General features: G+C 43.5%; 1 protein-coding gene across 1 annotated transcript in view; it reads right to left on the reverse strand.

Annotated features, from left to right (window-relative positions):
- Nucleotides 1-4389: 4389 nt before the first annotated feature.
- The window catches only part of PPP1R14C (protein phosphatase 1 regulatory inhibitor subunit 14C), an 86068-nt gene continuing 73079 nt past the window's right edge, over nt 4390-17378 (reverse strand). Inside the window, exon 4 of the mRNA XM_065889082.1 lies at nt 4390-5967. Coding sequence (XP_065745154.1) covers nt 5893-5967 — 75 coding nt within the window. The 3' untranslated portion in view covers nt 4390-5892. The remainder of the gene's footprint in view (nt 5968-17378) is intronic.

Consider the following 17378-nt stretch of genomic DNA (forward strand, 5'->3'; position numbering starts at 1 on the left):
GTATCTTTCACGTTTCCTCCACATAAAGATCATAAATTACGAAGCAGCACCTTGGATTAAATGAGACTCATGATAAAACACGAGCAAAAAGAGCAATTAAGAGCTTCCTCCTGGGTTCCCTGGTGGCACAGTGGTTGAGAATCTGCCTGCTAATGCAGGGGACACGGGTTCGAGCCCTGGTCTGGGAAGATCCCACATGCTGCAGAGCAACTAGGCCCGTGAGCCACAACTACTGAGTCTGCGCGTCTGGAGCCTGTGCTTCTCAACAAGAGAGGCCGCGACAGTGAGAGGCCCGCGCACCGCGATGAAGAGTGGCCCCCACTAGCCGCAGCTGGAGAAAGCCCTCGCACAGAAACGAAGACCCAACACAGCCAAAAATAAATAAATAAATTTATTTAAAAGCTCAGGAAAAAAAAAAAAAAAAGAGCTTCCTCCTAGAAGCTATAAAATATTTTATGGAATTTAAATTCCCGGCCCAAATATAACACAATAACTTTCTTTCTTTGCACACCTAGGAAACAACAGAAGACTGTACAGAAAAGTGGTTTGTTCACGGCCAGGGCATCATTCTTATCCTTTCTTCCCTCGGTTCTTTTCCCAGGGACAGGATGATGAAGTGTGGACTTTTCTTCCACTCCTTGCTCTGCCTTGCACACCAGTGTTCACATGCTTGTCTTTCACGTGTTTGCTTGTTTGATGACCTAAACAAGATGCTAGAAGGGATGGGAGAGGAAGGAGGAGGAAAGGTATTTCTCCAGGTGTTCTGTCAGTCCCGGGTGTGCACAGATTAGGCTTTGGCCGTTGAAGCAGACCTGTGAAGTGGAGCCTGTTGAAGCTAAATCCACACCAAAGGCTTGTGATCCTCAGAACCATGGGTGGAACGCCCCACAAAAAGCAGAAGAGGACAGGGACGTGGAACCCACCTCCCAAACGAGCCAGTGTGTGAGTGAGACGGGACCAGCCCCACTGGCTTCCCTTAGTTCCCCAACCAGGAATCGAACCCGCGCGCCCTGCATTGGAAGCGTGGAGTCTCAATCACTGGACCACCAAGGAAGTCCCCGGAACCTGCATCTTTTATAATGGGCAGTAAGCTCATGTGCTTTTTGCTTTAGAGGGAGAAACAATCTCTATCCTCCCAGGCTGGTTGCTGCACATACAAACATATTGAAAACATTTGTCCATAACTAAGGACATGCCCACAAACATGCAGAAACATGAGAGACCTGCGTAGAACTGTCTCCTTACAAGGATAACACTGAATTTATATATGTGTGTGTGTGTGTGTATAAATGTGATCAAGTCAACAGCACTAACATTAAAAGTGCCCTTTTTTAAATCCCCAAGTTTGATAGGACTTCCTACCTCTAGAATCCACCAAAACAAGGTGAACCCCAACCAGCAAGGTCATTTAATACACCTTACTTGATGAGCCTAAAGCCAAAGGTAATATGTAGCAGAGATAAATCTGGCCTTATTTATTCAATGGAGCCAATAAAAGCACCAGAAAAACAGATTTCCAGGACCTAATTTGCAGTCGTTCTCGTATCAGTACTCTACTGAGATGCCCGTCTGCTGTGCTGTGGTGGGAACATCCACACAGCCGAGAGGTGAACGGTCCAGTCTTACACAAACAATTCATCCCCAGGCAAGCAACACCACAGTGGCATCAGAACCCTTAAGAAGTGAAGCATTTCCAGCCCTTGCGTCTGAGTCGGGGTGGAAGGGAACTCCATGAAGTCTGGACTGTTCTTTCTTGCTCACAGAAGACCGTGAGAAGCCACCTGATTTTCACAGGCAGGTTACAAACACATAGCTAGTTCCGTCCCGAATCCCAAAGGGAATGGCACTAGCTCCCAGTAGTAACTCTCCAGGATCCTTTGGGTTGAAATAAATTCAAGGAAGAAGAAAAGAGCAATGTGGAAAATCACCGGTCCCCCCTGTCTGTGTCCAGTTTGAAACTGGCCTTCCCAAAGTTCCAATTACCAAATACACTGAGTTCTTCTGTGTTTTCGGACAGACCACAGACAAGGGGTCCTCCCCACCCACAGTACTTCCCCGCCAAGCTACCTTAAGCCATTTGAGCCATCAAAGGGTCCTGAGGCTAGTGCCCAAAGCAGGGGTGAAAGGAGGGGGATGACAGGGGTGGGAGGAAGCTCCTGCAAAGTGCCTACACTCAGGGAAGGTCCCCGAGAAGCAGAGGGAAACCCCAGCACCTTTGACTCAGAAGCAAAAATGAGGTGGGAGCAGGGGAGTGTCGATCAGCAGTCACACGAACAGGTGGCTGTGGGCCTGGGCGTCTCAACGAGCAACACCTGAGGGGCAGCAAAAAGAACAAGCTCAATCCCAGTGGGCTGGGCGTGGAGCAATGCCCAGGGCAGCACTGAGCCACAGGGCAAACATCTGGCTCCCACTCTGACTGTGGAAAGGGACAAGCTCATCTCCCAGATGCTCCCCAACCTGCATCTCCAGGTGTGGGCCTAGTGCTCGGCTGGCTATCTCTTGGCTGTGGCCCCTCCTCTGTACCCCTCCATGAAATGGTAGTCATGACTCAAAAAGGGCTCATGTTCCCAACCATTTAGTCTTCTTGGAAAGAGCCTGATGTAACCACTGATGAAAGGGCGCTCCATGCCAAGCTGCTAAGGCCAAGCCCAGGAGCTTTTTGTTAGGGGAGAAGGCATAAGAGCCCGGAGACAGAGGAGGGGCCGCGGTACAGAGCCTGGCTGCCCTACAGCTCGGGAGCCCTTCGTTCTCAGGACTGAGAGAGAACCGGGCAGGTGGCCGAGGACCCCTCCGACCACAGAGCCTCCCCACGCGCCCCCGCCAGCTCAGGGGCCCGGCTCACTGTAGATGGAGTTCCCAGCTTTCACTCCTGTACGTGGCACTGAGAGTAACCCCTGTAAGAGGCAGATAAGCCTAATGGTCAAAGGGTTTGAAGCTCCGTAACTGTGTGACCTCGGGGAAGCTGCTTAACCTTCCTGAGCTGATTTTCTGTAAAGTGAGGATAATGCAATGCACCTCATGAGATTCATGTCGAGATTTAATGAGATAAGGCACGTAAGCACTTAGCACAATGGTCAAGGAATGGGAACTACTATTATGATTGTTGTAAATGGACACCACTCCGTAAAGTTTAACCTTAGATTCACCAGTGTTCGAGTGATCACTGGGCCAGGAGTTGGCTACTTTGGAGTCATTTTCCTAGTCCTGTGCTTTAATTCCCCTCCAGTAGAAAACACAAGGAGAAATAGATAATGTGCTCACGTCACAGCTGCCACCTGCCGTGACAGCACAAGCAGGATGCCGTGTGATCAGACGTGTGCATCAGACTACACAAGAATGACCCAGTGGCCCAGGGCCGCTCCACCTGGGGACCTTAAAAAATGCCTAAGCTCTGCTCCTACAAATTCTGATTAAGTTGGTCAGGACTGGGGTCTAGGCATCAGCTGTTTTCAAAGCTTCCCAGGTGATTCAAACGTACACTCAGGTCTAAGAATCACTCTCCTAGCTGGGAAGGAAACAGTTGAGTTTTCTTGAAGAATCTTTTATCATATTTATTCAATTGACAAACACCAGGGGCTTGATTTATAAGACCCAGTTCTAACCTCAAGGATCCTAGAGTCGAACAGAAGAGATAACAGGTGAATAGCCAGTAGTAATACCATGGAGACATGCCATGAAGCTGTGCACACACTTAGCAGGGGTCCAGTCCAGCTCTCCAGAGAGAGCCTGTTGGTGGAGAGTGTGTTCCAGACCCAGGCAATAGTTTTAGCAAAGCTTTGGAGGAAAAAAATACAGAGAACCTTCCAGACACCCCAAGCTTGTGGCTTGAGCGCTCAGGGGAGTCAAGGGATGCCAGTCCCTGAGCAAGGGCAGGGAGGAAAGGCAGGCAATGTGTGATGTGGTAGGATCAGAGGCCTTTGGAGGAAAAGTTCATTCTTATTTCCTCTGAAGACCGTAACCTGGGCTGGTCAAGCCTAACAGAAGTCCTGCAAATTCTGATTTTTCTGTACTCACAGGGTGCACGGGTTTCTAACAGTAATTGGAATATCTGAGTAATCTGAAATCTTGAGGATTTACACCAGATGGGCAAAAGGGAGTTTTAGTGAAATGCAAGGGGCATGGCCTGAGAGAGGGTTGGACTAGAAGGCAGGCAGGGCCAAGGGCACAGAGTCACTTTCTGTTTCCTTCTCAAGCCGGGGATGTGTCCCAGCCCCTTTGCTTTCACTGCCTGATCTGGAGACACCTCAGGTGAGGTCTAGGATCAAATGACAGAAGACCTGAAAATGAAAAGCTAGATATAAGTGCTTGGTACCCTTGTCTGCAGAGCATCTAACAAAGTGAAATCATCATGTCAATGTTGTTTTTTCCAAGGCAAACACGTAAGCAGAATTGTAAGCAGCTTCATTTATTTGCGTAAATAGCTTGTAAATAAATCATTGGTAAACATTACAAAATTAAATACATTTTCAAAAGCTTGCCAGTGTACATAAAATTCACAAACATAGTTCTTTTAAAAAATAAAATATGTTCAGAGCACCCTTGATATAAAATGCCTGACCCCTGTCCTCTGACAGGGCCACCTAGAGACACCTTACAGTATGGGGGGTTTCTGTGGGGAGGCAGTGGGGACCTCCTGGAGGAAAGCAGGAGTTTCTCCTCTGACCTTTGACCCCGCCCACATCCATCTGCATTTTGATCCTTCTCCAAGGATCTGGTATAGAACTGAGAGGGGCAGGGTAGGCATCCCAGGCTCCACTCCAAGCAAAGGGATCAGGGTGCACAATTAGGGCCAGAGTCCTCACCACACGCCACTGAGAGAAGCCAGAAATGAAATCTCCACCACGCTTCCAAACCAGCAAATGCTCCTGTATCCACTCTCTTGAGAGGAGGTGAGGCTTTCTCCCTTTTACACCTGCTCATCACTCAGCTCACCCCACCCCGGTCTGATGCTGCCCGGGCACCGAAGTGACCAGAACTACTTCTAAGGAGGAAGAAACTTAATCTGCTCACTTCCTTATGACCTGCTTTCATGGAGAGAGAATAATACATAGTATTTGGTTGAAAGCAGAGGATGAATTGCTACACGGCGCTTCCTTGTTCCACTGCAAAACACCACTCAGGTAGCGTGGGCATTTCTCTAGAAATCTGAATAAACATTCAAAGAAAGGGTTCAGAAAACTTGAATAATACCACAAATGAGGCAATAAGTACATAACCTGGCAAAGCATCCGATTAACAAAATGATACAAAGTCCATAAATTAAGCCCTTGACCGATTCCACATTGTTGTAGTGTAGCTCATTAAAATAACGGATACACTGAATTCTTTCACTTTGGTGCATAAAGTGAACGTCGTAGGTCTCCAGCACTCACGCAAAGAATACCGAGTGGCCTCGTGAAAACATACGTGCCGTGACCTCCAATGAAAGGACGACCACAAGTGTATTCCATCAATGTGAAATAAAACTCACATCAACACGTTAACTTAGTTGCCTGAAGATATATACAAGCACGAGAAATTCAACTTCTGAGTCAAATGTACAACTTCAGAAAAAAGTCTAAGAAAACCATCATCCCTGTATAGTTAGGTCCTAAACATCTGGTTTCTCCAAGAAGATGCCTGGCCCAGCCCAGCCCTGTGTGTCTGCCTGGTTTGTCAATCCCTGGTTGGGCTGAAACCAGAGTGGTGATGTCTTTGCTATTAAAATATTACACCATCAAAACCTTTAAAAACAACAACAAAAAAGTAACATTCCTGAATAAATGTCTAATAGATACCACCCCTCCCTACCCCCAAAAAAGATGCTCATAAGGACAACTATTCTTTAATAAAAGTCTTCGTGAAGTCGAAATCCCTTCTTGGGTCTCCAGGAGAGCTCCACCTCGTCCGGAATTATACAGTCTTCTTCTGTGGGGGGCTCAGTTTCCTCATGCCTCTTACCCGGGAGAGCAGCTCCTTGATAAATTCCTAAGAGATCAGAAGAAGTTATTATGAGGGAGTCACGCTATTAAAATTTGGGTTTAAAATCTGCTTGAAGTCATTGATGTCAACTGCAGTTAACCTTAGTTGATGAGCTTAGCTGGGTGTGTTAACTGGTGCAATATGGGACATTTTTAAACAAACGAAGATGCTTAACCTTCACACCATCCTGCTTTCTCACTGTTGTACTCTTTAGAGAGAAAACCAAGCTGCCTTTATTCACTGACATTAACCACTTGGCCCCTGGAGGCCTTTGTGGCTTGTATCAATGCCTCCCAACCTTTACTAAGTCTTTAATCCGTGCATACAAATCGCCTGGGGAGCATGTAGACTCTGAATGAGTAGGTCTGGTTAGGGCTGAAGATTTTGCATTTCCAACTGGTTGCCGAGCGATGCCAGTGTTAGTCTCTGGACCACACCCGAAATAGCAAGACTAGACCAGTGGTCTACAAATTTGAGTGCACATCAGAATCACTGGTTGTGGGGGGACCTTATTATATAAACCAAAGAGTGCTGGGTCCACTCCCAGAGTTACTGACTCAGTAGGTCTGGGGTGCGGCCTGAGAATTTGCATTTCTAACTGGCTCCCAGGTGACACCTATGCTTCTGGTCTCAGAATATTCCTGAGAACCACTGGTCTAGATCACAGTAGGAGTCTCTTGACTTTATTTGACTACAAATCACAGTTTGAAAAGAAAAACAGACACGTTTACATTTACAGCCCAGTACGTACAAAAACATACCTGAAGTAAGAATTTAAAGAATGAATACTTACTATATGCCATGCACCCTATCGTTCCTATTCTGTTCTAATTTCATTTAAAAGGTAATGTTGGGGGAGACCCACTAAAATGATGTCGTGACTATTCATGGATGAAAACCCAAAGATTAAATAAAGGACAACCTAGAATGCTTCCCACTTTAAACCCTCAGCAATCTTTCATTGTTGCCTCATGTATTAAAGTTTTTGCCTACCAAATGTCACGTTTATTAGATAACAATTACTTTGTCCTCCTTTTTTATATTTGTTGAAGCAAAGCTGACAGCCAGTCAGACTTTCTGATCAGCAAAGGACAGCCAGTGCATGACAGAACTGTGCACAGTAGGGCATCCCAGAGCAAAAACACTAAGGAGGCTTCCTCGCCGTCATGGCCTCTGAAAACCAGCTCTCAGACAATCTCGCCTACCAATTACAACCCCTAGTCACAGCACCCAGACTAAATGATCCCTGTGCTTCTCTCCAGCTCTAAAACACAATCTGCTTAAATAGTTAATATTTTATTAGCCACCACGATTTCTTTTTTTAATAATCTTTTTGCTATTATAAAAATAACGTGCTTTTTCTAGAAAATACAAACCAGCAACAATTACTCTTCAGAATGAACCACTATTAACATATTTTCTTCTATGGAAATTATTTTTACCTAATTAAGATCATACTGTATAAATATATCTTTTTTTCACTTAGCATCATGTCAAGGCTTTTTCCCACAACATTAGTCTTTTTAAAAATTAATTTTAATGGTTATACGGTCCTTTATTATATGGATGTTCTACAGTCTGCTTAATTCCTCCATCACTGGATATTTGGTTGGTTCCTGGCTTTTCAAAATTATAAATAATGCCACAATTAACATCTTTGTGTATAAATCTCTCTCTGCAATTTGGATTATTCCCTTTGGAGAGCTATCCAGTAGTAGGTCAAAGGACATAAACATTTTAATCACCACTGTTTCTGAACTTGGACACAATGGAATACACTGGAGGTAAAATGACACCCTATTTTAGTTTTCTGAACACAACTTTTATCTAATTTAAGAACTTTCTAGGATGAAATAATGTCAAATTTCCCCACTTGTATTTTCCCCACTTACATTCAATTTTCATTTTGTAAAGTTAAATGCATTTCCTGTTGCCCCCTTTACCATGTGGTTTAAACAATACATAGGATACTGAGCGTACAGTTTTAATTTCATTGTTTTTGCAATCTGTTACTCAAATGACTGCTGTGAAAATTTCAGCACTGGAGTGTAGTTTTCCTTTCCCTTTTTTTTTTTGAAGCAAAGGTCAAAATCACAAACCTTATCATTTATCTTAACTCTGGTCATATTTCTGCACTATTTTAATAACATGTTTTTCATAAAGACCATTATAAAAATAAAGACTAAAATCACATAAGGAATAATGTACCCTAAACTACAGACCTTTCTTCTTCAAGAGAAAAGCGATTTGGTAATTTAAATCAAATTCAAATTTTCTCCAAAAATTGGTCATACATAAATCTCAGTGATTAAAAAGTTTAAATAATGCATCTTATATTTATGATATATTGACATTAATGAAAAACTCTAGTTTTAAGTTTTATATTAATGCAATCTATATGTCTATAACTTAATATAACTGTATTGTACATATTTTAAACCATTCAATAAATTTGCACAATGAGATGTTCAGCTAAGTTAAAAAATAGCAAGACGGATATTGATTCTTCAGAGAGAAACTTGATAACACCACTTGCACAGAAGGATTCTGTTGATCACAGATGATTCAAGGATCTCTAATCAAAAATAATTGGCTTCCCTGGTGGCGCAGTGGTTGAGAGTCCGCCTGCCAATGCAGGGCACGCGGGTTCGTGCCCCGGTCCGGGAAGATCCCACATGCCGCGGAGCGGCTGGGCCCGTGAGCCATGGCCACTGAGCCTGCGCGTCCGGAGCCTGTGCTCCGCAATGGGAGAGGCCACAACAGTGAGAGGCCCGCGTACCGCAAAAAAAAAAAAAATATATTGACTGATGGGTCTTGGCTTATATTACTCAAAAATACTTTATATAAGTAACAACATATCTCATTCACTTCCAAAACAGATCACTTGGACTTGGGTTGGGGACACTACTTTAGTTAAAGAAGGACTGCCCCTTTGAAGAAATGACTTCTGAGTTGAAACTTGAATTAATAAAGAGAGCCAGCTTGAAGAAGATCTGGGGTCTGGGTCATGGCATGTGGGCAGAGTTACTGCAGAGAAACAAGCAAGGAAGTGGGTGTGCCTGATACAGAAAGGCCAAGGTGAGCGTGATGGGCGCCATGCTGGAGGTGCGAGGGCTAGCTCACCAGGGCCTTGTAGGCCACAGTAAGGCCACGAGGGAGTATCCTCGGTGTAATGGAAGACCAGTGGAGGCTTTAAGTAGAGAAGCAACATCGTCTGGTTTAGGGTTTTAAAAGATCCCTTTGGCTGCTATGTGGAGAATGAGTTTTATGAAGACAAGAGTGAAAGAGAGATCGGTTTGGAGCTGTTGCAATGGTCCAGGCAAGGGATGCCAGTGGCTTAGAGTAAGTCCATGGAAGCCAAAATGGAAATAAATGGGTAGATCTGAGATCCATTTCAGAGGCAGAACCTACACCTTGCTGCTGGACTGAGAGTGGGAGTAGGTGCAGGGAACAGGCACAGGAACAAAGGAAATGAAGGTCACTCATCCTTAGCAGAACACTGGCAGAGGGTGGTGATGATTACTGAGATGGGGGGTAACTGGAGGAAGAAAACAACAAGTTTACAGACTTGTGTTGCCTAGTAGGTACCTGAGGGTAAGTGTCAAGAAGTCAGATAAATGTAACTTCAGGTCTCAGCTCATGGCTGAAGACATAAATATGGGCATCACCAGCATCTAGATCAGTGGCTTTCACCTAAAAACAAAAAAAAACCCTAAAAATCTCTATGTGATCTATCCACGGTTATAGCAACCTAGTACACAGAGATGCAAGAAGGAAACAAAAGTTTTCTGTAAAAACATAACTTTTACTACATGTGAGATATTTTCTATTCTATTTCATCTTTTGAAAAAACTACAGGTCAAGACCACTTAATGGTTACCACCCATAGTTTGTAAACACAATGATCTAGACCCAGGCTATTCAATACAGCAGCCCCTAACCACAGGTGGCTATTTCAATTTAAACTAATTAAAATAAATAAAAATTAAAATTCACTTCCTTGGTCACAGTAGCCACATTTCAAATACTCAATAACCATATACATCTAGTGGCTACCACATTGGACAATGCAGATATAGGGTTTTTCCATCATCTCGGAAAATTCTATCGAACAGCACAAGATGACAATACTTGGAATCAAAAGCCAGCTGAGAAAACTTTGGAGGAAAGTGTACACAGAGAGGAAGAAAAGGCCAAAACCAAGGCCAGAGGCCCTCTAACAAGTGAGATCTGGCAAAAGAGTCGGAGCCAGCAAAGGACACCTTAAAAAGAAGAACCAATGAGATAGGGGAGAACTCAAGAAAGTGTGCTGTTTTAGTTTATTTTTAAAATGTTTAAAAAATGTTTTTAATTGAAGTATAGTTGATTTACAATACTGTGAAGAAAGTGTGCGCTTAAAGCCAACAGAAGGAATTGCTGATGAGAGGCTGAATCAGTCAAAGACAGAGCTATTGGATGAGGCAAGAAAGGGGCCACTGTGTCCTGGAGGAGAGAAGTTTCGGTAGAATGGTTGGGATAGAAGCTCTCAACACTAAAAGGATTCCAGGGACTTTTCTGTAAACAGCTTTATTAAAATATAATTGTTATGCCATAAATTAGACATATTTAAAGTATAAAATTACTATGAGCATACCATCTGTACAGTGAACATAATGGACCCATCCAATACCTCCAGCAGTTTCTTCATTTCCCTTGGCAATCCCTCCCTCCTCTCCCTATTCCTCCTACCCCAGGAAAACACTGATCTTTTTTCTGTCACTATAGATTAGTTTGCATTTTTCCCGAGTTTTCTATAAACAGAATTGTAACACTATATACTTTTTAGTCTGGCTTCTTTAGCTCAGCATAATTATTTTGAGGTTCAGTGATACTGTTGCATGTGTTAATAGTTCATTTCTTTTGTACTGCCAAGTGGCATGCCACTTTAGAGACGTATCACAACTTGTTTACCCATTCACCTGTGGATGGAAATTTGAGTTATTCCCAGTTTGGGGCTATTACAGATAAAGTTGCTAAAACATCACGTACAAGTCTTTGTATGAAATATGCTTCCATTTATTTTGGGTAAATACCTAGGAGTGGAATGGCTGGGTCATTGATCTATTTATGTGTCTGTCCTTACACCAATACCACCGTCTTGATAAGTATAGATTTTTATAAGAAGTCCTAAAATCAGGTAATGTTAATCAGCCAAATTTATTAATCTTTTTCAAAACTATTCTAGGTCCCTTAAATTTCCTTAATAATTTTAGAGTTATTTAGCTTGTAAATGCCTACCAATAAAAACCTGCTGGGTTCTCACTGAGACTGCATTAAATCTATAGATCAATTTGGAGAGAACGGACATCTTAACAATAATGAATCTTCTCACCCATGAAAATGGTATATCTCTACACCCATCTAAGTCTGGTTTAAGCAACATTTTGTGGTTTTCAGTGTACAAATATTACACATCTCCTGTCAGATTCATTCCTAAGTATTCAATATTTCATATTTATGTTATTGTGACTGGTATGCATTTATTTCAATTTTACATTGTTTGCTGCTAGTATCTAGAAATACAATCGATTTTTAAATATTTATCTTGTATCCTGCAAGCTTGCTGAACTCACTTATTAGTTCTAGTAACTTTTCTGTACACTCTATTGGATCTTCTACATACACAATCATGTTGTCTGTGAACAAAGACAGCCTAAGTGAGTATCAGCAGAAGAGACGATAAGTGTATTATAGTATATTAATACATAAGAATGTTATTGCTTTTTTCAGGAAAGACCATTGCCCTGCATTTGCAGTACTTGCGTTCTCTTGGGATTCCAAAAAACTTGATTTGGGGAGAGAAGAGAAGCCTCGCCTAACTTCTTTGCAGTTAACACTTAATTCTTTGGGGTCCTTTACTTGGCAAGGAGAGTTGGTAAAGTGAGTAATACACTACTTTTGGAAGATAAGCCTGGACAGTTTGAAAATGTTAAGTTTGGGCACAATTATTTAACCCTGGAACTGCACCTTAAAAGCCAGCAGAGTAATAGAATGTTCTGTTGCCCAGGAGCCCGCTGAAATTTTTTTTTTTTTTTTTTTGCGGTACGCGGGCCTCTCACTGTTGTGGCCTCTCCCGCTGCGGAGCACAGGCTCCAGACGCGCAGGCTCAGCGGCCATGGCTCATGGGCCCAGCCGTTCCGCGGCATGTGGGATCCTCCGGGACTGGGGCACGAACCCGCGTCCCCTGCATCGGCAGGCGGACTCTCAACCACTGCGCCACCAGGGAAGCCCACCCACTGAAATTTATAAGGAATTCCAGAAGGCACTTGAGTGTGGGCAGGTCTGCTAAGACAGTATAGTCGCAGGACCTGGGAGGCCCGGCGACCCTTTCAGGTTTCCTATGAGGTGAAGACTTGTCATAATGACACTAAGATATTGGCCTTTTTTTTACCATTCTCAAATAAACAGAGGATTTTCTAACGAGTGGAAAGCAGATGCCCATGAGAATCTAGATGTCTTACTAAAGAGATCCATGTCGGTTTCTAATGTATTCATGAATTAATAATAAAGATGACTATACACACTTTTTAAAATGTTACTGTACAGGAATGCAATAAAAATGAATAAACTAGAGCCTCCTGTATCAACATGGACAAATCTCACAAATCTCACGTTGGGCACAATAAGCAGGCTGAGAAAACTTGCAAAGTATCATTTATATAGTTAAAAGGCATGCAAGCTAATTCATGAGCACACGTGTCACTCCTACTTGGTTGCAAGGCTCCAACTCCTCTTTGTTTTCCTAGCGTGGAGCTTAATACACAGGAGGTGCTCAGCAAAGGTTTGCAAAGTAAAGAAATGTGTGTGTGAAGCAATTAATTCATACAGCTGAGGCATTAAAGTGAAGTAGAGAGAGAGGCAACCCAAGAATCTTCGTATATCATTGGGGGAGGGTGGAATTGTACAAAGTATCAACTGGCTCCAGCTACCATGGAGGAAGCTTCTAGAGGGTCTCCTTTCAGCCCTGGAACATTAGGCCACCTGGGAGAGTCAGGGAAAAGGAGAAGCACTTGGAGAAGAGCGGAGCCTAGGATGCTGGGGGTGGAGGGGTCAGGGAGGCATGTGTGCGCGCACACACGTACAGAAGAGATCAAAGAAGCAACAGAAAGAAAAGAAACATTTCCAGTGACCCTGGAAACCTGACTTAATATGACATGCAGCCACCTGATTCACAGAGAGACTCCTAAGAGAGAAAGAAGCCAAAGTATACACTTCTGAAGGGATCTGGCAGCATCAAGAGAACACAAGGTCCCTCCTCGCTCTGGAGTTTTGGCCGTGTGGCGCTGGCACAGGGCATGGCCTCGCAGTGGCCACACTCTCTCTGAGCTCTTGTCCCGGATCCCTCCTGGGTCCCATGGCTTTCAGCTGCCACCCCCTCCTGCCTGCTGGGGTCTGCGCCAGAGGCGGCAGATGGATGCGCATTTTGTAATTAACACCATAGGCAGGCGTCTGGGACCCTTCCCTAGTCGCTCAAAGCGAGGTGATTCATCCGTTACGCTCAGTGATGACACTGCTCTGCGTTAAGGAAGGTGGGTCCAACGGAAAGGGGGAAAAGGAGAAACCAGGGTATCACTGGGGAAAAGGAGAAACCAGGGTATCACTGCAAGTCGCTGTTCTGTGCATGATTTAACTGCACTCATGTTCTTTCAAGCATTTCAAGTCATTGGAAAAGATAAACAAGACAAATGGATATTATGCGGTAGCCCTTTGATTGGAAGTATTTCCTGACAAAAGGACTTTCCAAAGAAATGCTTAAAACCGCAGCTCGGTGAATGGTGCCACCAACCACAGTGATCGTGTAGGTCATGCAAGCTCCAAACAAGGGCACCCAGCAGAATGCTGGATGCTCTACCTACTTGCCAGAAAAATGCCACCCACCCCTTACACGGAGTACCAACCGGGGTGAGGAGAAAGAGCAAGGGAGGGTTCTGAAGCCTGGGATCCATGGGAGTCAGCGACTTCCCCGTGTGCTGCCTCCTCTTTGTCACCCCAATCAATGCACTAGTCATTTCCTAAAAATGCACGTTCACAGGCCCATCTGCCCCAGGTCCTGAGCCTCACTGCCAAACGACGGCAAATCAAGTCACCTCGTGCACGTTCTACATAGCTACCTGACGCTTCTTTCCAAAAGCCTGACATCCAACAGATGACATGGGAATCAGGGAAGTAGTGATCGGGTGGAGAAAGAAGAATTTCTTTTTTTTTAAATTGAGATGTAACTGACATATAGCATTATACGAGTTTCAGGAGTATGACGCAATGATTCAACATATGTAAATACTGCGAAATAATCATGACGGTAAGTCTAGTTAACATCCATCACCACAAAGAGTTACAATTTTTTTCTTACGCTGAACACTTCTAAGATCTACTCTCTTACCAGCTTTCAAACATACGATACAGTATTGTGAACTAGAGTCACCAGGCTCTATGAGAAGAATTTCTAGATCCAACAAAGATTAGATACGTGAGAACAATGGAAGGGTAGGTAGTACGCACCTCTTTTCAAACGTGTTGGCAACACCTGAAAACTGTTCCAAATGGCAAATGTCCTCACCCGAAGAACTGGCTAAGCATTTAAAAATCACACTGTAAACTTTCATTGGCTTGGATATCGGGGTCACACAGGAGGCCAAAAGGGGCACGCAGTGAATCAGCCCTGAGGAACACAGCTTCGGGGGCGACCCCATCCCTGTGTGATGCTGGGATTTGCTCCCCGCAGCCACTGGCGTTATTCAGTACCACAAGTGCCATCATCACTCATCACTGAAATACTTCACTTCCCCTGCTTTCTTGGAGGGAAGGGAGAGGGTTTATCTTTAGAGAGGTTCGTTTGCTGACAGGGCACACCAGAACTGATCCTGTTTCTCATTATCTGAAAAGAGGTTTATGAATCTGCTCTGGGTGAGGGTTTGTGCCTGCTGTGCTTATAATGACTTCTGCCAACATGAATTCCTGAAGGTCTTAACAGCATCCTGGTTTCCCCGCCTTCAACTTAAAACCACTGACACTATTCTATTTACTTTCTTGACTATCCACTATTAAAGATTAATTTGTTCTGCTGGTGAGAGCAGTCCCATTAATCTATTCTAGAGATTCAGACCCCTGCTCTTAGATTAATTTATTTTGTACCCAAATTCTAACCTCGGTTTATATGCAGCAGAACAGTTCATTTGCCCTCACCAGATTCAACCTTACTGGCATTTAATTCTTCCTTCACTTACTAATGGGTTTCTCACAATCCGTACACTTGCAATTCCCTCAACGTAAGGGCCACATAAGTAATCCAACCACAGTAAATTATCAATGGAGTAAATTCAGCAAAATTATAGTCTCCCACTTTATAATCACTAAAGAAACTACTTTCATCATGGGTCCCATTATCAATGAAGAACAATATTATTTACTACAAATATATAAATCTTGTCTAAATGAAAGAACTCCATTTCTAAACTGTTTGAGACTTGCTTCTTTGATTGTGACTCCTTGCTAAAGATATAGAAATCCAAAAGTCATGTGTCAAATTGTCTTTAACTCATATTTCTTTCTTCTGTCCGTTTAAGTCTAAACACAAAAAAATGTAAAGCTGCTTTTAATATAGGGTTGATCAGCATTTAAAACGTGATCATTCATTCTGAATTTAATGGAAAAAGAAAAGGCCATAAAATCACAATCAATCACTGGAAAATGCCAACCATTTGAAGGTCCACTGCCTTTAAAGCTTGTACCTCCTCCACCAAGTCTTTTATAAAATAACAATCATTAATTTCTTGTGGGGGTGGGGGTCGGAGGGGGGGGAAGCCTCCCCAAAGGCAAGATGCCTGTGGCTCTTCCTATAATGGTATCTCTTTCTTCTTTCCTAATGTTTTCTTGCAATTACTGTTATCATCATCATTATCATTATTCATCCTGCTTCTAAGAGTGTAGTAAAGAATTTAACCTTGCCCTAAAGGAGGTCTGGTCTTTGCCCTAGAATCCCAGGTGGCAAGCTCTAAATCCTTGGAACGCCTCCCCGATAAAAGTGCCTTTGTTTACCCGGGGACCTTGGGCCATGCAAGAGAGTCTAACAGTGTGATTTTGGTGGCGGGGCGTGGGGGGACGACACGCTTCAGGTCATGTGGTATCAGCTCTATATCCCCAGGGTCTGGAGACTGAGGTTAGCTACATCCACAGTCAACCATGTCTACGTGTCCAGGTCCCAATAAAAACACTGGACTCCCGGGCTCAGGTGAGCTTCCCTCATTGGCTACTCTGTACATAACACACACATCACAGCTGAGGGAATCAACACTGTCCATGACACCACTGGGAGAGAAGAGCCTGAGGCTCTGCATTTGAATTTCCTGGCTTCTGTCCCACATCTCTCTCCCCTTGGCTGATTTTAATCTGTAGCCTTCCACTGTAATAAAACTTAACTGTGAGTATGACAACTTTAAGTGAGTTCTGTGGGTCCTTCTAGCAAATTGTCAACCGTGAGTATGGTTTGGGGACCTTGGAACTTGCAATTGGTGTCAGAAGTGAGGATGGTCTTGGGGACCATTCCCTAACACTGCAGAGTGCTGAATAAGACCAGAAAATAAATGCAGAGTTTTGCTCCATGATTACATGTCTTTGGCAAGCTTTCCTAATATTTCAGGGTTGATTTTCCTCAATAAAGACAATCAGAATCAGATTTATAAATACTCCAAAGTAGAGCTTGTGCTCACCTAGTAAGAATTAAGAGAAAGGCAGTGAGAAGTAGACAGAGCACAGGATGTCGACTCAAAATGTGTCCAAATGGCAGCTCCAGCACATCCTGGCTCTTTCCCCCTGGTCAGAGGAGGCCTAATGAACGTGTGTGAGCAACTGACATACTGGGACTAAAATCCTTTGGGCCACAGGTGAAGCTTCCCATGTTTCTGGCTAATAAATCCCAACTCTTTATTATTTACCTGTCTAATTACGCTAAGACATAATTAGGCTCTCATCGCCAATGGCTCCAACCACTAGAATATCATTCTCATTGATTTGGGTCTTTCTTTGTAATTTCCCAATTCTCACTTTTCAGAAACATGGTTCTGACGGTGACAGCTTTCAAAGGGTAGATTTCCCTGCATGTAGCCTGCCTCTTCTGCTTTTTCTAGCAGAGTACAGATCCCCTAAAATCACTCTCCATTAAGCAACTGGTTCCTAACTTAGAGAACCATGGGATAAGCTGACACCCTGGCATTTCTGTCCTTTTATTCCTATTGTAATATTCTTTGAGCATTGAAATTCTCACCATAGTTGGCTGTGTCCTTCTAAGAGATTGTTTTTAACAATCACATATTCACTACCCTAAGTCCCTAGATTAGTTACGGGCACGCAGATTTCAATAAACATTTGTTGAGCAAATGAAT

Source organism: Phocoena phocoena, chromosome 12 (genome assembly GCF_963924675.1).
Source record: "Phocoena phocoena chromosome 12, mPhoPho1.1, whole genome shotgun sequence".
Classification (NCBI taxonomy): Eukaryota; Metazoa; Chordata; class Mammalia; order Artiodactyla; family Phocoenidae; genus Phocoena; species Phocoena phocoena.